Source organism: Micropterus salmoides, unplaced genomic scaffold, assembly GCF_014851395.1.
Source record: "Micropterus salmoides isolate LMB-PRFRI ecotype aquatic unplaced genomic scaffold, ASM1485139v1 Ms_hic_scaffold_1, whole genome shotgun sequence".
Taxonomy (NCBI): domain Eukaryota; kingdom Metazoa; phylum Chordata; class Actinopteri; order Centrarchiformes; family Centrarchidae; genus Micropterus; species Micropterus salmoides.
The window spans coordinates 30,182,628-30,207,428 of NW_024040040.1; the positions used below are offsets into that span (position 1 = coordinate 30,182,628).

The 24,801-nt window shown below is 39.9% G+C and overlaps 1 protein-coding gene across 1 annotated transcript in view; it reads right to left on the minus strand.

Moving 5' to 3' along the window:
- kcnh2b (potassium voltage-gated channel, subfamily H (eag-related), member 2b) overlaps positions 1-24,801 on the minus strand; it is a 309,793-nt gene that overhangs the window by 113,731 nt on the left and 171,261 nt on the right. Inside the window, exons 3-6 of the mRNA XM_038723752.1 lie at positions 18,318-18,473; positions 11,650-11,863; positions 10,802-11,124; positions 10,506-10,717 (exon numbers count right to left, since the gene is read on the minus strand). Coding sequence (XP_038579680.1) covers positions 10,506-10,717; positions 10,802-11,124; positions 11,650-11,863; positions 18,318-18,473 — 905 coding nt within the window. The remainder of the gene's footprint in view (positions 1-10,505; positions 10,718-10,801; positions 11,125-11,649; positions 11,864-18,317; positions 18,474-24,801) is intronic.

Below are 24,801 nucleotides of genomic sequence, written 5' to 3' on the forward strand. Positions count from 1 at the left end.
ATGTGTGTAGCCTCCATTTGTTCTGCAGAGACTAAATACGCTTTTAATACGCCAATAAAGCATTTAAAAGAGAAGGTATTTGCCTGATTTTCCAAATGTTTGCATCTGTCCAGCTCATTAATATCTGGCAGAAGGGCTCGTCTCTTTGTACCATCCCCGTCTGGGCCAGTAACCACACACTATGGTCGATTAAGGCACATACCAGTTGATTTTCAACTGCATTTTTTGTCTCTGTTTTAATACTGTGTGGTTTATCTGCCAGATAATTGTCCACTGGCCCACCGAGTAAACTTTTGATGTCCAGTCTGCCCTTGCATGACTGCCACATATGGCCACACCTAAGCAGGGTAAATGACAGACCAATCAATGCTTGCTTATTATCAAGACCTTGAACCTGCTCCGATTCTATTACCTGCTTTGATGAGGAAGCGCAGCCAGGCAGGGAATAAGTCAGGATGAACCCACAACACTGTGATTAATGTACTGTGTAAAGTACTGTGATTAATGGGGCCAAGGAAATGGGTCATACAGAGGCAGAACAGAGGAGAATGAAAGAGAAGCAGGGACAATATTGCCAAAGTTTCAGGTTAATACAAAAGAACAATTCAATTCATACAGTTCATTAAATCAATAATGGTGGGGGGGTTAAATAAAAAATAAATAAAACAACAGTAAACATTCATTTTTATCCCCCTTGCCCAGTTGTGCCACCCATACTTTTCTTTCTTCCTTCAATGTTTTGCTTCTTCGTTCCTTCCTATTGATATTGTTCAGTTCCCTATGCTCTCCATCCTTTTTTCCTTCACGGTCTCACTTTGCCCCCTGTTATACACTGATGGGTGTATATCAGGAGCAATTTGGGTTCCTCGATAGAGGAGCTGGGAATTGAACTTGCGGCCCTCTGATAAGTGGATGACTAGCTCTACCTCCTGAGCCACAACCACCCCAGCTGTGTGTGTGAGTGGGTGTGTGCGTATGAGTGAGGTAGGAAGACAGAGCGTCATAGCCTGCGGTGGTACAAGGCATTGAATCAGACTGCACACAGAATGCGAAGCCTTCTTGCCTTGGTGTGAACTAGAGCTGGACGGATTTAGTTATCCAGTCCCTTGACTCTCAATTATTTGGGTGAAAGAATTTAACTGAACTAGTCCTTCAAAATTTAATGAATGTATCATATTTAAAGCCCGCAAAACTCCACACTAAACCTGCAGAAATAACAACTCATTCTACCCAAACAACAAATAATAAAACTAATATTTAATGTCTGTTATAAGTCCGGGAAAGATTTTCCATTTCATCTAAAATTAATTGTGTTAGTCCATGCTCCCCATGAACAGTATTCCAATAACACCCCACAATTTACTTGAACCCAACCAACGCTATATAGAGCATTACAAATGGCCAAATCGATGTCCCTCTAATGTTGTTTGAATTGGGTGCCTCTCAGCAGCAGGAAGGGCAAATAAATTAGTCTGACATAGATTAGTTGCTTGAGAATCAAAACATTTGTTGAACAGCGATGACATTTTTAAAGTCACTATTAACACTACTGCATTAACACAAAGATTCATGGATAAATTGCAGTTTTACACCGGGCAATGTTCGACAGGTTTTATCCTTCACATGGGATTAGTTGCCAGATTAGTTGTTTGTATCTTACAAACGTTAGTATTACCAAAAGGGTCGCCTGCCTTTACATGAACATGAAAGTTATTTGCCATCCCATTCTTAATAGGGTTTAATATGGAGTTGACCCACCCTTTACTTTGGTTGTCCACAAGGTGTAGGAGAGTGTTCATGGGAATTTTTGTCCATTCTTCTAGAAGCACATTTTTGAGGTCAGGCACACACGTTGGACGAGAAGGCCTGGCTCGCAGTCTTCGCTCTAATTCATCCCAATGGTGTTCTATCAGGTCAGTCAAGTTCTCCACACCAAACTCGCTCTCCATGTCTTTATGGACCTTGCTTTGTGCACTGGTGAGCAGTCAAGTTGAAACAGGAAGGGGCCATCCCCAAACTGTTCCCACAATGTTGGGAGCTTGAATTTGTCCAAAATGTTTTAACAGTTCCTTTCACTGGAACTAAGGGGCCAAGCCCAAACCCTAAAAAACAACCCCACACCATAATCCCCGCTCCTCCAAACTTTACACTTGGCACAATGCAGTCAGGCGAGCACCACTCTCCTCGAAAACGCCAAACCCAGACTCGTCCATCAGATTGCCAGACAGAGAAGTGTGATTATTCACTCCACAGAACACGTCTCCATTGCTCTTGTGTCCAGTGGCTGCATGCTTTACACCACTGCATCCAACGCTTTGCATTACACTTGGTGATGTAAGGCTTGGATGGAGCTGCTCAGCCATGGTTTGGCAATATAGTGTATCTATTATTATGTGATCTCATGTGGATGAGTGAGAGAGAGAGAGAGAGAGAGAGCATGCAAAGATCATGACCTGCTCTCTCTCTCTCTCTCTCTCTCTCTCTCTCTCTCTCTCTCTCTCTCTCTCTCTATATATATATATATATATATATATATATATATATATATATGTAGCTTGGTAGGATTTTTATCATTATGTACACCTGTGATCTATATAATTTGTCCCATTTGAATAGCACTGAATACAGTCCTTATATATATATATCCATATTACTTCAAGACACTTACAATATGCTTTCCTTATTTGTGGGTCGCTGAACTCACACGGTGGAAGCACTCAATCAGTTTGAGGTATTGAGGCAGAGCCACTGAGCAGGTGGCTAAATTACAGTCCTGCAGGTTGATTACATCAAATGCTCCCAGACTCTACTCTATTCCTGCCCACAAGGCATCAGCACGCCAGCACCACAGGAAACTGCTCCCCAACGACAATGATTAGAAAGGAATAGCGAAATTTGAATGCTAAAAGACTATTTAAGATAGGCGTAGCAAACATGTGCTATGGAGTATGGCAGCAGGCTCAAACTGTCTAAAGTATCTATTATAGTATGCTCTCTATTTTATTGCTTCATTTTGGAGTCATTTCTGGAAGACACATGAGTTAAATTTGGAAGCAGTGACACCTTCAGATGTCTTTGAAACCATCCACAAGCTGAAACAGACATACACAGCTAGATAAAGTCCAGGTAGACAGATAAATCCCCCCCCCCCCCCTCCATTTCAACTAATTTCTGTCCTATTTAATGGACACAGTCCTGCTGTAGAACATTGCCAGAGGTGCATCTCTCACTAAAACAACTGCAATGTCACATTAGCCACAGCCCCCCGGTGCTTTCTCGGCAAAAAACATGTGGCACTGCTAAAAATACTTGCTTTTGAATCATTTACGTCATACACTATTTAGTGTGCTCATGCATACTCATGGCCATATGCAAATATGTATCATCAGACTTTGACTAGTCTAGGGAATAAAATTAATGGGATAAGAGGGGCTGCAGTATGAGTAGTTCTGCTATCCTATACACTAACAAACATGAATAAAACAGTGGCATGCAAGGAAAATTAACTATGATCAAAGTTATATCTTCTACTAAAACATGGGTTTAAGTTTGCAGCTGTTTCCCCTAATGCATAATTAAGGTTTTACTGAAACGTTGCTTTAGTTTATACGGGCAAGCCTTCCCCTCACTGATGGTTCTGAAATCAACTGTAAGTGGGTTACCACAAAGTTTGAGTTGCACACTTTTTAAATGAAAGAGGTAATCTCCACAACAGCAACCCCCATGTATCCACTAACAAAAATAGATAGTGTGGGCAAGAGACATGTGGTGACCTGTGTGCAATTTAATGGAGACAGCTATGAACTGGCTTGTGGAAAACATAAAGAGATAAGGGACAGAGAAAAAACACTTAACCCACAAGACGAGATGAAATGAGACAAGATTTGAGATTGGATTCACGAGATTGAGACGAGATGAGATTTTAACACTATTTTTAAGAAATCTTCAAATTTGAATGAGTATTAAACACTTTGTTTCCTGCATTCTGATGATTTTTTCCTGCACTAGATTTTTTTAAATTTATGTAAAGAAAAACACAAAATTCAGGTGGCTGGTGACAATTCAAAATCTATAACCTAACTATAAAAGAATATAAGTCAGTGCAGCTCTCAGTCATTCTGTGCTGCTTTCAGATCTGTTTTAACTTTTCTCATGTAAAATCCCCGCTGAGTCATGCTTTAGTCTTCCCTCCTCTTTGTGTCTTTGTTTGGGAAAGTAACCTCTTTCAATGTGCATGTGGCACCTTTTCACCTCAATTAGAAATTTAATTTCAATTTAGTTATAAACTCCTGGTCTTTAATAGCTCCTGTGTTTCAGCAGCTTTTCTGCTCATGTTCAAAACTTTCTACACATTCAGAATTCCTCCCACACATCTGTGTTTTCTGACATGTCCAGAAAAAAGTTATAATATTAAGAGAATAACGTCATCATTTGATGAGAAGTCTACCCTTTATTCTGCTGTGCATTACATTATAAATCCGCTGGTAGTAACGTTATCCCCTACAGAACATTTGACTGGCACAGTTTGGGACTGCATGTTGCATGTGAAACCGAAACCAACTGAAAACACCACTGATCAGGCAGAAATCTCACCACAAATCTGCACACATGTTAACTTCAGCAGCTCATAAAGTGCAGTCTCAATCAGAGCAGATTGTGCTTCAGTTTTTAGATGTTTATGTTGCAAAACTCTATCAGCTACGTTACCACTCGTCACAGCTGTCTGGATTCACAGCGCGAGCATTGTGGTTGATTATCAGGGTGTATGCCGGTGTGGCGTCAGCTGGACGGAGTTGATCAGCAATTAATGTGTGGCTTGACAGCGTGTGAAAAATGTCAATTGCATGAGTCTCGCGAGACAGCTTTTTTCCTGACGAGAAATTTCGGCACAATGTAATCTCACAAGAGCTCGTGGCACAAGATCTCGTCACACCCCTTGTAGTCATGAATGTGTATGTTTTGCAGTGTCAAGATACCCATATATTAAGGCATATACAGTATGCCTGTTGTTGAAAATATTTCTTTAGGGGCTTTGTTGATGTAACAGTGAAAGGTAAGACAGGTCTATCTTAGAGTAATTTAGCTGACCCCACAAGTGTTTTCTGACATTTTACCTTTAGGTATTTCTCACATGTAGGCCTACTTGTCCTTGTCAGGGAGACAACTATAGACTGATTAGTGAAAGCTACTTTGTTGAGTAGAGGCTTTTATTTTGAAGTGGGAAAGAAAAGGAAGTTGTGGTCCTGTTCCGGTGCAACTATGTGCAAAAAGAGAGAAATCGCGAAATATGTGCGTTTCCATCAGCTGGTTTGGAACGAATAAACCAGGCTATGGCAAGCGTAGTTATCAGTAGTTGACGTTACACATGGCTGTAATAAACAAGACGTTTGGGTCCCAAACCAAAAACAAAACCAGTCACATTCCTGATGGCCATTGATCTTAGAAAAATGGAGAGAAGTCCTCAGAAATGTAGGCTATTTCTAGCGTGCAAGTTGCTACCAGCCATGTCTCCGCACGGAATATCCGGTGTTATGCCGAGAATTGCAGGCACCTCCAAATAATGCTTTTAAACCTATGTTTTAAAAGCTATAATATACTTTGTGGGGTTCATCAATGGTGATAAAAGATTCAAAGTATTTACTTTATGAACGTTTAGAGTCGTTAATATTTTATTGCACTCACAGTAGAAGTAGAATTCATTGAGATTCAGCAAAAATATGCGGTGTTAACCCGTTTGATCAGTGTGCAGAGCAAAAGTATCTGAAAAGGACATTTAACCTCTCTTCTCAGCACAAATGAGCATTACACAAACTTCTTCACACCTAAACCTGGCTCACAATATTTTCTTCAACACCTGTAGATGTTGTCAAATTGACCAGTTCTTCAGGCTTAAAATATTTGCTGCCTAATTCCACTGAAGAGAAGAATCAGGCTGCCATTTGTACTTTGTGAGAAGCCGATTAAAATCAGGAAATAAAATATAACTGGAAAAAAGCTCCATGTCTGTAAGTCAACAACAAAAAAAAAGACAAAAAACTCTTAGCAGAAATTACTGTGATGAATGACCAGTTTACTTTAGTTTACATGTTTTGTGAACCTATACTGTAACTGCCCCAGTCCATGCAAGCAACTTTACTGTAGGGTAGTGAAATTGTGAAAAATGGACAACCCAAAATGGCATATAGTGCTCTCGTACTCGCACAAAACATAGAAACGTATACATAATTAATTTTTACATCACAGAAAAATATGCATATGTAAACAGTAACACACAGCCAAAGTACATTAGATTTCACCCAATCCTCCTGCCTTCTCCACAGAGATCTCCCATTTGCTGTAAAGCCAGCTCAGTAAAGAAATATACACAACCTACATTACATTTAATGTAAGGGAAGTCTAAAATGGCATTCTTTGACGGTGAATGAAAATAGCTCATTACAGTATTACAACTATTTACTGCCACAACATTTCACACTCTCTCAACCAGGGTGCTCAGCATTGGACTTGTGATACTGCTTTTAAAGTTCGAGTAAAACATTTAAAAGATTATTACCCAAAATGTTTGACTTTTTATATGGTTCTTAGCTGGGACAGAATCTTGTCAAAGTACAACAAAGACCTCATGTTCTGTTTCTGATTTGGAAGCAGGACCAACAGAGTTCCTAAAAGCCACACCCAGACTTGATAGTTTGACTTTTTACTTTAATCCTTTTAAGAAAATAACATGAAACCAAAATAGTCCATAAATAGCGGCGATCCCATATGTGAGTAATTCAAATTCTTAAAATAATATCGTATGGTAAAGTATGGAGATGCATATCCAAGAATGCTGGCAATACAAAAGAATGCAGCATATTACATATCTGGTGATCGTTGCATCTGTAATAAAATGTTCCTGCAGATTACAGAAATGATCTGCAAGATCCAGTAAATTCCACCGATTTGGTATTATTACCTTATCTTTAGAGCATTCATAATAACTTTAAAACGAAGGAGAAGGAATTTCAGATTCTATTCTTTTGATCACATGCAGTCTAACAATAAAAAAACCTACTGAGTGTCAAGCTATGTAAAAAATAGACAATAGTAATGTAGACAGTAATATATCTGCATTCCAACTGTTTCTTCCCAAACTTTCTCAAAATAAATAAAAATCCATCCACTGGATAACTCTGAGAATGAAGTGCACATCATGCTATGCCAAAACAACACTATTTCAACCTTGTCAGTCTTACACTGGAATCTAAAAAAACACCAGCATCAACAGTCTTACATACAGCACTCAATGCACAGGCCTTCCCATAAACACTATTCACAGAGACATGCTCCAAAACTCAAGGAGATGGTGGTGTTTCTTACTGCTGTCAACAAAGTGTGCGATGAGGCATGATCCCAGGTTATCTGCGCTGCTCAGTGGTCTGCTCTGCCCATCATGCCTCTTCGAAAACTGAGTAAAATCCTCTCATCTGCTCCTCCCCATCAATCTATCTATCCAGTTTCCCTTATTAGACTGGCTAAAGTGTCACTGGTCACATGCGCTCAATAAAAAAAGCTCCTTAATGTGAACTGTAAATAAAATGTTTCCATCAACTGTTGAAATGATTAATGAACAAGTAGTGCTAATGCACTAAGATAAGTCAATTACATTTCAAGGCAGCGGGTGCATTTACATTGTACCTATTTACTAGTGCACAAAGTAACAGAAGTTAGCATTCATGAGCCAGTGTTAGTGCAAGCAGCTTGGTCATGAAGGACAGCAAGAGGCAAAAAACAACATGTTCGGGGCATGGAAAATGAGTCAAAATCAAATGAAACACAAAATCTGTATGTGTGCACTTGTTCAGGGTGTCAGATGATTTATGGATCACTTAAATTATTCAATCTGGTTTGCCTTGTTCTTCTCTGCTCCTCTAAGTGATTGCTGAGGCCTGTCATCATGCTACCTGATGTGGTGCTGCCATCTTCAGGCCTGATTTGGAAATACAGGTGCTCTTCCAATAACATTACACTGCCTGAGCAGTTGTTCTCAGGCATTTTTCAAGCTATCAAGGTCGTTTATTTATCATCATACAACACAAGGTTGTACAACAAAAATTACCGTTTGTAGTCACTTCAAGCTTCGCATAGAACTTAACAGATAATTAAATGTATATTATAATCTGGTAACATAAAATAGATAATATATATATGCAGTTTTTATTTATATACATATGTACATGCACCTAGGATATAATTCTGTGCATATTTTTTAAAATTTGGCTCTGGGAGAGTGTAAACAGCAGCAACAAGACAGTGATGCGTATATCATCTTCACATAATAAGTCTGACATGGAAACAGTGTCCATCCACTTTGACTGCGTTTAAGCACCAGGCATCACTGGCCTCCTCTTATCTTGCTGGAGTCCTGAGCTCTGTTAGCTTGAAAAACGGTCCACCCACCAAGTGCTTGATTCAGGATGTTGATAGAGCAGGTCTGTTGGTAAAGGTGTGGGCACAACAGTCTCCTTTGTCCCATTGCTTGGCAGCCTGAGTCTCATTCTGTCCAGACCGGACATTAGCCAGGAGCAACCTTAAGTACAAGTCCTGCAAGGCTCCTATCCTGGCAATCTTTAGTCTCCTCCTTGGTCACAGCACCCACCGTGGTGCCTGATCCGGTTCATCTGGCTGCGTGGATTGTCTTAAGGTCTGCTGCTCTTTAATCCAAAACCCAGCTTTCTTATCTGATGACTGTATTTCTGTCATATGTGTTTCAGAAATAAAGCCAGAACGAAAAAACAGATGAAAAAGAAAAAATGTAGCATTTTGAGTATGAAGGAGCTGCATCTGCATGCGCAGCCTTTGCCATAGCCAACCAGACAGATGAAAGCTTAAGAAGGTTTTAAGTGGAATCATGCAGATCAGTTGTAGATTTAACAGATTATTTATCTCTCTGTAGTTGAAAATGCAGCGATAACCAACATACACATTCCCACTTACGTCCACTGAGGGTTATGTTTAAGCCTTGCCAGTTGCACCTCATGTGCTATGTAGCATTAGGTTTGTATTGTGTTGCATCCTCAACTTTGGATTATTCTCTGTTTATGGTGAGAAAAGAGAGCATGATGTCTCATACAATATGAAAGAATAAATCATTCATATTCCCCTTTAGTAACTCCATGCACTCTCCAGTTCTAGCGAAGCTCAGAAAGCAAAATGTCTATGCCAAGCTCTTGTCAGCTTTTACAGAGGAGCAACAGAAAGCAACCTGACTGGAAACATCACTAACTGGCATGGGATTTGCACGGCCCAGGACAGGAGGTCACTGGTACCCATCTCCCGAGCATCATGGATATCTGTGAGGTGAGGTGCCTACGCAGAGCCCAAAGGATACTTAAGGACAGTACCCACCCAACCACAGCCTGTTCACCCTGCTGCCTTCTGAGAAGAGATACAGAAGGATCCGCCGCTGTAACAGAACAGCTTCTTTCATAAGGCTGTGAGAATCCTAAATTTATCCTCAGAACTATATCAGGAAAAATGTTTTTTAAGACATATTAAACATTACTCATGACCGTTTACAGTATATACTTTCTGTTTTGTATATATTTTTTGTTTTTATGAGTAGCATAAAGGGAACTACAACTTGTACATGTTTTACAACCCTGTAAATGATAAATAAAGGAACCTTGTAACCCTACACTGTGATATGTATTTTTGTGGGAGTGGGATGGAAAAGGAGTGGAAATCCACTCTTGTATCACCCTCTAATGCACATACAGAATGTGTAACGCAAGGAAGGAACACCAGAAAAACAAAAAACGAGAAAAAACAGATGTGTAGAGTGATCAAGAGTGTCAAACACCAGATTTGATATATATTTTGATCTGCTAAAGATACCTCTTTTCTCTGAGACTGTCAGACACTCAGCACGCTCTGAAACAAGGCAGAATAAAGCTCTGTGATGGTACCTAATTAATCTGCTCCTGTGAAAGACATCCTCCTCACATGTAGAAAATAGGTAAATCTTTCTGCGCATGTAGACAAGAAAACTTTCCATATTAACCATCTTGTTTGTGCAACCACTGTCCTCAGTAAAGCTCTCCTCTGATATTGACGTCCAAAAAGAGGTATTACAGTTTGAGTTGGTTCATTCTTTATTTGTGGTTGGTTTCCATGGCAACAGAGCAAGCACTTTGGCAAAATTTTGCAATAAAGTCAAAGCAGACTTTCCTTTTTTCCAGAGGTCCCTCCTCTGTGTCTCCTCAACTAAATTACTTTGTGAAATTATTTTTAAGTATATGTGGTAAAAAAAAGACACAAGACTAGAAGTGTATACATAAGCACACACATTTCCAGAACTGAACCTCTAAGTATAGTATGGGCAAATCTGCAGCGAAGAATAGAAAAAGCTCTAACAGAAAATCATATCAGGAGCACAGATTGGTTCAGACAGGCCAACACCCTCAAAATCAACACAAGCACAGCCTCTCCCTTACCACACACTCTACACATGAATTCTGCCCTACCTGGGTGACTTTCTCAGTGACGTGGTGCGTCCGGTCGATGAGTTTGCAGGGAGCTATGATGTCCATCTCCCCCGTGGGCAGGGCAATGAGTGGGTCAGGTTTGAAATCTACAAAGTTGAGGGTGATCTGAGGGATTTTGGAAATGGTGCGGTACCGCATAAGGTCTGAGTCCGACGTGGAGTTCAATATGTTGGATTTACTGTTTACCGCACCTGCAAACACACACAAAGCAGCAAGGTAAAATCAAAGAGGACAAAAGTCATTGTCATCTATTTTTCCTCCTTCAGCCCCCTCACCAGTGCTGCTGCTCCCCAGCCGAATACTCGCTCTCCGGTTCTTTCGGTTCCAGTCGGACCTCATGGCCTCAATCTCATCTACAGAGGAGGCGCGACGCATGCTGTGGAAGCTCTCCCGCGAGCGGCTATGCGACAGGGAGCAGTTGGAGCCTGAGGCGTCCGGATTGAGGCTGAGGCGATGGTGAGGCGCTACGCAGGGGGATGACTGGGTGAGGGGACCCACCAGGTGGGCTCTGTTGGGAGGAGGAGGTACAGGATGGTCAGAGCACAGTAAGGTGTGGTGGTCCTCCTGGAAGTCTTCTGGCCAACTCTGTAGAACTGACCTAGGAAAGAAACGTAATGGGTTTTAACAGGATATTAAGTAAGGAGGAGCTTTACATGTGCAAAAGAAATTAAAACGAGACACAAGAAAGTGACATCAATCCACATACTACGTAACTAAAATGAAGGCCTTTTGAGTTACTGTGGTGTATTCTCATTTTATAGGATTTTATTTGCACGAAATTCATGCACGAAAAGTGAAAAGAAGAAGTTGAAAATCATTAGCCTTGTTGAGGAAATCAAAGTGTCAAACCTAAATAACTGAAAGTCTACAAAAGACAAAAAACAAACAAACAAAAAGATTCCACACAAACTAGACAAACGTTCATCAGACTTGAGGATGGCAGAACATATTTGTTCTTGAAAGTTGCTCATGCTAAAATGGGTGTGCATAGACCCTTTTATAGAACTGTTAAGAATTATTCAAGAATAAGTGAGATGTTCCTCATAAACAGAATTTAACATAAGCCTCTGTTAACTGATCTCTGTACATCCTAAACGTGTTTTTTACAATCCAAAGGGCCTACCTGCTTCCACTGATTTGCTCCTGGTGGTCTGGTGGTAAAGGGGGAAGGGGCAGGAACTCCCCTAGGCCTAGGGACTCGTGACTGTGATGGTCTTGGTGCAGCGGCAGGGGTGTAGCAGTGGGGATATGACTAGCCTCTGCGTCGTCCAGAGACACTTTACTGTTTGATAGGGAGCGCAGCAGGGGAAGACGCAGCTTAAAGCCTCGTGGACGACCTGGAGGAGAGAAGGAGAATGGAGGATAAGACTCATTGCCTGCAGTGACAGGTGGATATCCAATATTAAACAGTGGCAGGAAGGAGAAATGGAAACTGAAAGAAAAGTGTGAATCAAAGAGAGAAACAAGTAGAAATAGGATATGGGAGGATATTGTAGGCAATGGCGGTCATAGGAGGACAGAAGGAGATTTTAACTGGATCATGCTAAGTTTAACAGACCTTCAAAATACAGCTTCAAAAACAATCTCCTGGAATCTGGGACAGTAACACTGACTAGATTTTGGTTTTAGCCACAGAGTTAAAAACAAGAAATCAGTTTAAGAGTATAGACTGTATGCAAAGATGGACAACATGACAACTCCCCAAAAGTGAAGCCAAAACATCTCCATGCTCCATTATGGGACATTGGCCAAACAAAAAAATCAAAGTGCATGTCAAATAGAATTTTCACAAAGATGGTTTCTGTAAATGGTCTTTCTTATAAGTTTGGTTTTAATTAGCTATTTGATACTATAAAAACGGCGTTTCACGTCATGATTGCCAGCTTCCTCAGATTCCTCAGCATGTTTGTACAGTGGGAGGAAGTGGAGTTTTTATTTTATTTATTTTAAATAATTTATATATATATATAAACATTTAATTATCTGTAAGCATGTGTAGCATGTGTTGTATAATAAGTAAACAACCTTACACCTTGGTGGATTAGTGTCCCCTCCCAGGCCTAGTTTTCTAGTTTGACATGCACTTTGACATGAATTCTGCCATTTTAGTTTTTAGTGTGCAGCTGAATGGTCTCAATAACCATAAGCTGCAATCCCTCCTTTTGTTGAGGCTATTGAAAGCTCTGTCTGTAAGTATTATTTAAGCACAGGCCATGGAACAATATCTGGGTAGTATTTTTGTGAAGTATATTTTATAGTGCTGGGCAACAATTACAATTTTTGTTGCAATTAATCGCACGATTTTCTGTGATTAATCGCATTGTTATGCGCAAAATTTAATAATGAATTCTAAAGTAGTGTTTTGCGCACAAATTTAAATATACTGCTATATGCACAAAAGTGCAGTAACGTGGTTTGCAAACACTTTAAACAAATAAGGTGCTTTTTACTAGCAGTATTCCCTTTACACAGTAGCAATAAAATATTTCTTGTAAATCTCATAATCAGAACATCTTAACAGGCACCTTCTGAGCAACAGGTTAACATATATAAATCTGTTTTCTTGTTGTCTTTTGTTCTGAACAGGTATCAGCAGAAACATTTTTCTTTTATCAGGGAGCAGCATAAACACTCTATGTTCAGTAGCAAGCGTCCCTGTTAGAGTGAGGTGAAGTGGTCGAGCAAAAGGTGTAGTGACAAGCGGGCACGTTATGCGAAACTGTCGTGGTTGTGCTCGCCTCACGCACACGCCGCTGCCGAAGTTGAATTGTCTTGAACTTTTTGTAGGAGACGTGGAGCACAAACCATTGGAAGACAGATTGATCCTCGCTGTTTGTGAGTTTCCAGAATCTACTACTGTTTACTAAACAGGACATCAACAGGAGGGAATTCGCATGGAAGAGCATCCCAGCAAAACTAGATGAAGGTCTATCATGTAAAGTTATGTAGCCTATAATTTTAACTTAAGTTAAATAGGCTACAGCTGTGTGGCGCAAAGAAGCTGTAATAGCAGAAAATCATGCGATTAATTGCAATAAAAATTTTAATTGTTGCCCAGCACTATAAAATATACTTCACAAAAGCTGTTGCACAAGAAGTGAGGTTTCTTTAGTCAGATATATTAAGAAATTATATTTACTTAAGTATTCAGTAAAACCATATGTTATTGTGACTTGGCCACTGACACATAACAAAATGTAAGCCAAGAGTGTGTAACACTATCACTGTTTCTGCACCACAGTCCATTATAAACCAGACATTAGATAAAGTTTAACATTGACAAGGGAATCATTAATTCTCGGTAATTATGGATCATAGCCAAAACTACCCGCCACCAATAATATCTGGCCTGTTGCCAGATTACGGTGCTTTGATAGCGGCAAAAAATATAAATAAATAAATACTTTGATAGCGGTGCTGAAATAGACCTCAGTCATGACAGCAACAGTTACTCACATAATCACTTCCTCTTTAGTGTTTTTGCAGCACATCCACTAATGTGAGCATGAGAAACACTGCATAATCCATTTGTTGAAGAGAGAGGAAAAAAAAGCTAATGGTTGAAAAAAATGGTATTCAACATAGTGTCTACACTGCCTGAACATAGTGACGAAACACGCTCTGTAGCGCTGTTTGTCCATTTTCAGCTACTGTACAAACATGACAACGCAATGAGGCAATGTCCATGGAAGTGGGGGCCGCGCTTATGTAGATATAAATGTCTCATTCTAAGGTAATAAAAACACAATGCATGTAAGGTCTTTACACAACACTGAAAACATAGTTATGGATATTATTTTGCATTTCTTTCAATAGATCCTCAGAAATATTACAGACTGAACCTTTAAAGGTCCAGTTTGTAATATTGTCCTGGTATCTGTCAGTGGTCATACTGGATGCACAAGATGTGATAGTTCATTTTCATTTTCTTCTATGTTAGTCCAGATGAGCCAACCCTCCCAAGATGTAAAATAATGTATTACAGGAGTATGAGACATCTTGTAGCACTTAATTTCTTCATGTGGCTGTTGTTTATTAATGAAAAAGTAACAATAATATTCAAAAAAATTTGGTTTTACATAATTTATATAATTTCTTAATATATCTAAAAGAAACCTAATTTCTTGACTGGCAATCTCTTTTATCTCATAGATGACATCTTTGTCCTGTCTCAGGCACCGTAGCTATACTGCTCTCTTGAATTGAATTGTGTACCTATGCACACATGCAAAGAGAATCGTACAATCAATGTCCTACTGCAGATGCTGTTTCCCAGGGTTATCCCTCTGGAACATAAAGTACAAGTTCATGTTGATGAAAAATAGCATTTCTTAAAACTTGATCCGACACACCCAGGTTTCACAGGAAAAAAATTACTTCGCAAATACCTCAACCACCTAAATCCTAATCCACTAAATAAAATCAACAAATGATCCAGGTAAATTAAAGGGACAGTTGTCACTTCTCACCCACTGAACATATTAAGTCCGCTTCATTTATTGAAAATGAAATGTAAATGAACAGATGGTCATATTGGATTTGGATTCAAGCACTGAACCAGTCAAATTATAAATTTTCCAAAATGATGTGTCGATCAACAGTGTAATGCTATTTCTTTTTATTTTGTTTTCTGAACAGTCTGTGCACCTACTGTAAAAAAATGAAGGGAACACTTAAATATAACACTCACAGTATGACAGCGAGTCAATTTAACTTATGGGATATCAATCTGTTCAGTTAGGAAGCACAAGCAATTGTGAATCTATGCCACTTGTTTTGGTTCAAGTAAAAGTGACAACAGGTGCAGAGAGACAACAGCAAGACAACCCACAAAAAAGGAATGGTTTTGCAGGTGGTGTCCATAGCTTGCTCCTTATCCTTCCTAACTAAGGGCCTTTCCGAAAGTACTTGCTGCTCCCTCCTCCTACACTACTTCTACTGCGTTTGCATGTTAACGTTGAGGGTCTGCCACATTGATTGCCATCCAAAACCAATGAGGGTGGAGTAGTAGTGGGCTATAAAACCCTCCAATGCTGAGTGAGCATCGATGCTGGCTTGTTGAAGGTGTGTAACACCCTTTGTTGCATGATGAAGGACCCTTCTTCAAACTACGTCCCTAAACATGTAGGATTTTTAAAATCCTAAACTTCTCTTTACATTTCTATTTCACAATACACAGGTTAACAACATAGCCTAAAGTTTGCATGTGTTTAAAAAAAAAAAACAATGCTTTTGTCTGATAGAAAATACAACAGAATCTTATTCATCTCATATGAAAATCTTCAGCCAAAACAAAAGTACATAAAACGACAGAATATTAGAATTTAATATTTAAATCTTTTCACATTTTAACAGTTTTACTTGCTTTGCTATTCTTCAGACCATATAATGCTTCAATATAATGTTTGATTTCTAGTTTGTAATGTTGTAGGCCTGGTGGTTTCTTTTAAGACCATTTGTATTTGTGAATGTAATCATTTCCATATAAGATAAAGTGGTTCAACATATATAGTCTAGTCTTTTACAATCAATATAAATCTTAAAAAGAATGTGAGGTCTGTTTTTCATAAATTATTAGCTGAACCAGTCAACGTCTTACAGAATTATTATAAAGCTAACCAAAATAATTTGGTACACATAGCCTACAATCATAAAATGAATGGCAAATGGTTTCAGTTTTGTTTTTGCAAAACAAACATTTTTCCTCAAAAATCAATCCTGAATCTTAATGCGACTGTTGTTTGTTTCATAAACGTATGAAAGCAGTGACAGAGAGTGCAGCGGTAACGGCTGATCCTATTTATGCTAGTGAGAGGGAAGTTCATCCGAAAGTTGGCGGCTGTATTTATACCCTCTGCGTTAAGTGAACTCAATTTGGCTGTAAGGACGACTCCGACGAGAGTACACTCCGTGACGGAGTGGAAGTGGCGTGGGTCTAGCTTCAGAAAGTGTTTAGTGTCTAGTTTTGCACTTTGTTAGTGTCCTTGTCACTACTGGTAGCAGGTACCTGCAGCCCATTCAGGCTATACAGGTAGGCAGCTTCTCCAGGATGGCACATCGTCGCAAGAAGGTTTGCTGTGTCTCCCAGCACAGTCTCAAGAGTATGGAGGAGATACCAGGAGACAGGCCGCTACACGAGGAGAGTTGGACAGGGCAGTAGAAGGGCATCAACTTAGCAGCAGGACCGGTATCTACTCGTTTGTGCAAGGAGGAACAGGAGGAGCACTGCCAGAGCCCTACAAAATGACCTCTAGCAGGCTAGCCTGAACTCTCACTAGTTTGCTTTCAGAACCAACAGATCCACAGAGAACTGCTGCTCCACTGCCCTCAACTCAGCCCTCACACACCTCGAGAAAAACAACACCTACATCAGGATTCCAGCTCAGCAGTCAACACAATCTCCCCAATGAAAGTGATTGGCAAACTCAGCACTCTGGGTTTAAATACAACACTCTTCAACTGGATATTGGACTTCCTCACAAACAGACCCCAGTCAGTTCGGATTGGCGGACTCACCTGTGTGCTCAGCCCCCTCCTGTTCATGCTGTACACCCACAACATGGAGAGAACTCTGTTGTGAAGTTTGCGGACGACACCACCAACATCGGCTGGATTTCAAACAACATATCGGGAGGAAATCAATAGTCTTGCAGAGTCGTGTACAGAGAACACCCTTCTGCTCAACGTCAGCAAAACTAAGCAGCTGATCGTTGATTTTAGGAAAAAGGAGACAAAGACACAAACTCCTGTCTACATCAGTGGAGCTGAGGTAGAGCAGATGAACAGTTTCAGGTTCCTGGGAATCAGCATCACCTGACATGGTCATCTCACATCTCCACGTGGGTGGAGAGAGCTCAAAAACAGCTATATTTCTTAAGGAAACTTAAGAAGGCCCAGGACCGGAGGGCTCTGCAGCAGGTGATTAAAACTGCTCAGAAGATCATTGGTACCCATCTGCCGAGCATCAGTGAGATCGGTCAGGTGAGGTGCCTACGCAGAGCTCTGCAGGACAGTACCCACCAGCCACAGCCTGTTCACCCTGCAGCCTTCTGGGAAGAGATATAGAAGTTTCTGCTGCCACACCACCAGACTTCAGCTTTTTTCCCAACCTATCAGACTCTTAAACTCTAATTCATCCTCAGCACTGCTCCAGTGATGATAGTGTTTTTCTGTTTAACATTTTTCATAATTGCTTTTATATATATCGCTTTTATGTATATTGTCTGCTACGTAGCAGAAGGGAGATCTAAACTCAATTTCCATCTACAATCTGTTGTATTGTGACAAATAAATCTCCCTTGTACCATGTATTGGTGAGAATATTTCTGACCAAGTTGTCAGAAACAGACTCCATGAGGGTGGCATGAGGGCTCGAAGTCCTCTAGTAATATCTGTGCCCACAGCCCAGCCCTGTGCAGCTCGATTGGCATTTGCCAGAGAACACCAGAATTGGAAGTTCTGCCATTGGTGCCCTGTTCTCTTCACAGATGACAGCAGGTTCACACTGAGCACATGTGACAGACGTGACAGAGTCTGGAGACTCTGGAGAAATGTACAGTAAAGATGTGGAACTTTGAACAGTTTTGTTCATTGAGATATGATGTTTGAGTGTAAATTCAGTGGTGGGAGTGTGGGACAACAGGGATGAACAAGAATAAAGGAACACATTAAGTCTCAGGTAAAAAGTGTCAGCAATTGACTCCTCAGTCTCCTGCAAAATTGGTTAAACCTGACCTGTTTGGCATAGAACAGAGAAGAACAAACAAAGAAATTAGGACAGTCAGTAGATACCGGTGACAAGCCAGGTGGGCAGGCGGTGGTTGAGCTCCTCTTTGTGGCCTCGAAATGTCTCCTCTGTCATGACCTCGAAGTTGAGGATGAACATTATCACCAAGCCATCCTCGTTCTTCACTGGCACCACATCCACCACACATAGGAAGCAGTGACCTGTGTGGGAAGAGAGATAGATAAAGCTCAAAGATTGTCTTTGGGGGAAGCTTTTATCCAGGACCTCTTACAGTACCAAATGTGTATATGGCTTTAGAATTGGGAATAAAACCTCCAGCACAAGCGTGCAATTCCAAATACTTCTGTGTGCAGAAACACAGTCGTACGCAGTCACAGATGCATACACACTGTGAATGTGAGCATATATGCTAAACAGGCCAACTTTCTCTCTCTATCTCTCTCTCTCTCTCACACACACACACACACACACTTGCACACACAATTTTCATTCTCTCATTAAATGTTCATCTGTGCTTAATCAGCTCACACACTGTTCTGAATATGAGGCCAGGCACGTTTTCTAATCTGCCACATCAGTGCTAAAACAGCTAAGTATGTGTGAAATTAGACCAGGTCTATATGTGTCTGGACACACTGTGTATACAAGCTAGACTGTAAGTGAAAAAAAAAGAGATGGTTTTGACACAAGGACTTTGAATCTTCATAGCATCAAAATACACACACAAAAAAGGTATTGTCATCTTAAATTAAAACACTGCAAATTAACTGGAGTAGACAAAACTGATACTACTGAGACACAATTTGAGTATTTGCCACATTTTTAACATTCAGTGAAGATTATCTGGAAACATACGGAAATAATCTAGATAAAAATAATGTTTTAAAAATTTATATCCCTCCTCTTTTCCATTGTACAGCAGAAGTAAAATGGATACTTAAATCTCCAGCAAATGAATGCTGGACCCTTGTTCAGGAAAGTCAGTATCACCTGCACACTGAAAATAAGTAAACAACTACAAAATATCCTGAGAAACTCAAATGGTAAGTTTAAAATAATTAAACTATCCTTAAATCACACACTACAGTTAAAAGCGAGATAAAACTGCAATATAAACATTACAACATATACAAAGTCAAAATGCAGATCCAGGTCATATGGTACAGGAAAGAAGGATTTTGTCCCATAAGATTTAATACTTTACAGCATGTTTAAACAGAACTGCTTCTCAGTGACACAAAAATGAACAGACAGCAAATAAAACGACTATAATTTACTCTCAAATATGAGAAATGCATTTACTATGATTTCTGAAGTATCAGGCAGCCATAATCTGTCCTTCTAGACCATACAACTCCTTGTCCTAATAACAATATTTTTAAAACCAAGCTACAATGAAATGCATCCAGTTTGCAATGTCAAAATAAAGGCTTATGCTGTGCATCAGCTTTTTGAAAATTTAAGAAAGCTGTTTAGTTTGTCATTGAATGCCAAATTTGTTTCCTTCGAGCATGGACGCACTGGGCACTGCCTAAAGTGGCCTTTTGAAGTTAAAAAGTCCTTCTCACATTTCCCAGCGTACCTGGCTCTGATCCGTCCCGTCTCTGTCCTGGACAGTGATAGTCAGTGATCGGTCTACAAATGGCAGCTACAGCTGTTTTGGCAGTGTGGATTGTATGCAACCTAACGTACAACGTTTCTACTGCACGCCTGCCTCAGTCACCCACCCGGCTGTCATTCATCTCACATCATCACTGGAGAGTGGGCCGAAATCCGATTGGACAACAGCATAATCCCAGCACAGGAGGGGAATGAAATATGAAACACAGGGAAAACTAAAGGATTACACCATCTGGCCATATCTAGCAGCGTGTGTGTATGTGTGTGTGTGTGTGTGTGTGTGTGTGTGTGTGTGTGTGTGTGCACATGCAAGCTTATGTGCCCATGTGTAGGTAGATGCCCAGTCTGATGGTCACTCTTATGCTACAGGGTCATGTTCATTCAAGTTTTTTCTATAATAGTTGAATTTGCAGCCTTTTTAATCACTGAAGGTGTGGCTGCATCAAGCCTGAAGCTGCTTTACACAGCTCTGCAGCCACCTGCCCAGCCAGGAGGAACTTGCAGACATGCAACACAGGTTTTCAAGCTTTGTTGCCTATGTTTGTATAACAAGATTTTGTCAACTGAAATCATGTTTCACGAATGACCTTCCCAGCTTCATCCCTAGATGGTCATTCATGCATTTATATCATCTCAGTAAGATTATTGTAATTCATTTCATCTAGGGTTAAGCCCTCATGCCTTCAGCTAGTACAAAATGCAGCTGTTCTGCTTTTAACAAATACTAGAAGATCAGAAAATCAGAAAGGGGGCTGCATAGTGGTGCAGTGGTTAGCACTGTCCTCAAAGTAAGAAAGTCTTGGCTTCAAACCTTGGTCCTCCCAGGCCTTTCTGTGTTTGCATGTTCTCCCTGTGTCTGTGTGGGCGCTCTGGCTTCCTCCCACTGTCCAGAGACATGCAGGCTAGGTTAACTGGTGATTCTATGTAAACATGGTGTTCCATGTAAACAGATACACAGTTTAAAATGAAAACACGGATGTAATAACATTTCTCATATTACTTTGTCAATCTGATTAAATTGGATTCCTGGAATCCTTCACGGATTCTAACTCCTGTCACATGAACAGCAATCTGAGGCAGACTTCCAGCACAGGTCCTATAGACGGCTTTCATTTTAGATCCCATGTTGCTAGGTGGATTATATTCTGAAACTGGTGCACATGTATTCATGGAAGACAATGCCTTAGAAACATGTTGGTATTATTACAGGCTGTGTCCCAGACATTAAACCTGCAACTCTTCATCTAAAAGCTGCTGAGAAACAGGACAGACTGATTTGTGTTTTGGGGATGACAGATGTGATTTGTACAAACACACATGTGCATGCACGCACATGTGCACAGTACAATGTAGGATTAAATATCAAAAGAGGATTTAGTTTCAGTTGATTGTTTTAATACATTATAATACAATGTATTTACTGTAACGTGTGACTCCGCAACGCTCACTCGGTTATGTTTCAATTCTCTGATTGTGTGTTTTACATTTGTTTTATACATGTATGTACAATAATCATGCATGCATGACCGCGTTGCATATATACATTAATGCATTAGTGCAGTGTACACTGTGTGTTCTACTGTACTGTAGACACAGTCTTTGTGTGTCCCCTGAATTTGGCAGAGAGACGAAAAGGATAAAGAATACATATTTTAGGCACATCAGACCTGATCATTAGTTGTTGACCATCATCCTTTCACTGTCTACTATAGAAGGGTCTGAAATGAATTGAGCTCTGAGGTTAACAGGGCAAATGCCATTACATCTAAATGCTGCCCTTGGATGTATTCCAATTCAGCGTGTACCAACTGATAATCTGATTCAGTGTTGCTGATTTACAAAGCTCTGGGAGATTATCACAATGCACTAAAACACATCCAAAAAAAGCACAGAGTGAAAACTGCTGATAGTCATGTGATCACACAACACAGCCAAACAGACTACCAAACTTCATATATAAAGGACTACTCAGGTGTATGGGGGATGCTGATCATTACTTAAAAGGGTTGGTACCAAAATCTTAGATAGCTCTGTCTAATGTGTATACTACTGATTTAGCGATTGAGTAATTGAGACACTAAGACCTTGTATCAGTTGTCAGGCTGGCTTATTTGGGGGACCATGTAGGGTTATGTATAATAATATGAAACAAGATATGTATGTAGAATCACACTGTTTTACGTGAAGACTGCATTTAATTTTAGGATATTCATCATCAAGATGATGTAAAAGAAAAAAAGAGGTAAAGTGAGGAACAGCCACCTCTACACTGCCCTTAACACTAAGCTGGTTTAAATCATATCTATCAAATCAATGAATCAATTAACAATGAATCCTCCAAAGTTAGTCATGGAGTTCCACAAGCTTCTATGCTTGGACCCATCATCTCCACCTCATCCAGTATATGCTTCCTTTAGGCAATATTATTAGCAAACACAAAAACATTCATTGCTATACAGATGATCTATCAAGTCAGATGAAACCAATCAGTTAGCTAAACTTCAAGCATCTGGATGACCTGGAATGTTTTGAATTTAAACTGTGACAAAACTGAAGTTATTGTTATTATTGGCCCCAAACTGAGGTGTTTGGGGCCAAGTACAATAGCTTGAATATATACGTAGTTACTCTAAATGGAGTTGCCAAATCTTGGATTTATCTTAGACCAGGATGTGTCCTAACTCCATCATACAACAAACTTTAAGGACTGCCTTTTTTCCACCTACGTAACATTACAAAAATCAGGCACGTGGCCCCAATAATTTCCTTAAGACTTTCTAGTTGATCCAGAATGCTGCAGCACACGATAAGAACCTTTCTGCATTAGCTCCCTGTAAAATCCAGAAAATAATTTAAAATCCATCTCCTCACCTACAAATCCCTTGGTCAAGCACCATCATTTTTAAAGAGCTCATAGTCCCCTATTACCCCACTAGAACACTGCACTGAGCTCCTCTCTGCTCCTCTCCCTTTCAATCTGTCTTGTCCCATTACTGCATGTTACTACAATTACTCATCATCTTCCCTCTCCCATAGTTTTGTGTTTTCTCGTCTCTCTCAGGTTTAATATCTATGATCGCAAGCCACCTAATGCCCCCATGTTCATGCTAAGCATCCGCTGCTACAATTACTGTTATTAATATTAATAATATCACCACTGCAGGTACATTACTATTACTTCAAATCTCTCTGTGGAATTTGCATTGTGCTACTGTTCGTTCTCTTTCCTCTCTCTCTTTCTCTCGCTACCCAATCAGTCAAGGCAGACAGCTTCCCATCCCGAGTCTAGGTTCTGCTTGATGTTTCTGCCTGTAAAAAGGGAGTCCTTGCTACTGTCTCCAAGTAATTGCTTATTTAGAGGGACACGGAAGGAAGGCTTACAGTAGTTGTTCAGGAAAATCTTTCTTCCAGTTTAGCTGAAGATGAGAGAGGGTTATAAACAGGGATATGGCTGCCCCAAAGCAAACTTATGTCAAACCACATACTGTACATCTCTGAAGCTGAAAGATTCCTCCAATGGGAGAACTCCCAAAAACATCAAGGAGGTTTTAGCATCTCTCGTCTCCTTTTAACTCTCTTTTCAACCTGAGAAAAATTAACAGATGAACCAACACTTTCCACTCTGTCTGCCTTTTCTGCCACACAGTATCCTGCAATGTGGATTAAAACTCTGTATCATAATCTCTGCTATAGAACAAGTGGATTAAAGGGGAAAAGATTAGCGTTCAATCAACCAGCTCCTCTCTCCTGAAGTGAAGTGAAAAGTTAAGAAGGGCGTGCTTAGAAATAAAATAACCTTAAAAAATAAATTCAATCTCAGAGTTGTATATTTACACTACACATAGTATATATATAGAATTTTTTTTTTACAGCATGCATTATTATATATTCTTATATAGATATCTTTCTATAAACATGTACAGTATAGTATGTATAACACACTATAGCCAAAATAATTTAGTAATGTTATAATTTCATTTATGATTTTATTGTTGTTTTTATGGTGTTTCTGTTTGTCGCTTTAGTTATTTTTCTTCTTCTAAATACAGTTTCATAGAAATACATAACACTAGAGAAAAAACTGCATGCATGCAATACTGCATCACACTGGAGATATTAAATGTCCAAAGAACTTGGCAGTAAGCAGCAGACACAGTTATTTTTAGGTTGTTCACCCACAGCATACAGACACTTAATGAGTGACTGGTGTCAGACATACATCTTTCAGGAAGTCAGAAGCATCATTGTCCATCATCACTACTTCTGCTATTACTGAATGCTATTTACTGATGACTGACTGACAAATGACTATCTTTAAAAGATTTTACTATGTCACACAAATTCAGCAAAGGCACCAAAATACTATATCAACACCATCTGGAGCATTGGCACTCTGTACACCTATGCAACCACTCCCTCTAGTGGATGACATGCTAAAATCACCACTCTCACTGTGTAAGAACCTTTACAAAGACACTTTAGAACAAACCAGCCACAAATAATGTTTTGCCAAGAGCAAATTCAAGAAACTGACAGTTGAAAAAGGGAGCATGGCAACTTTGCAGAGCACTATACGTTCAGCTCTGTTTGACATCAGTTTTCACATTGATGAAAGAGAGTGTCACTCGTTGTTACTATCTATCCCAGACAAAGTGCGGGGGGACATGTAAGTGGATGAGGATGTGTTTCCCCTCAGCTGCTCTGTTCTGTATCTCTCACACACACACACACACACACACACACACACACACACACACACACACACAGTCTGAGCAATAGCAGAGCAAATCTAAGCACAAGCTGGGGCAATTTGAGGGGAGGGTTTTTTTAGGGAAAGCATTACAGAATCTGATAAAGTTAGTTAGTCCATCTCCAAATGTGGTCCAAGCGATTGGATGTAAATGCATC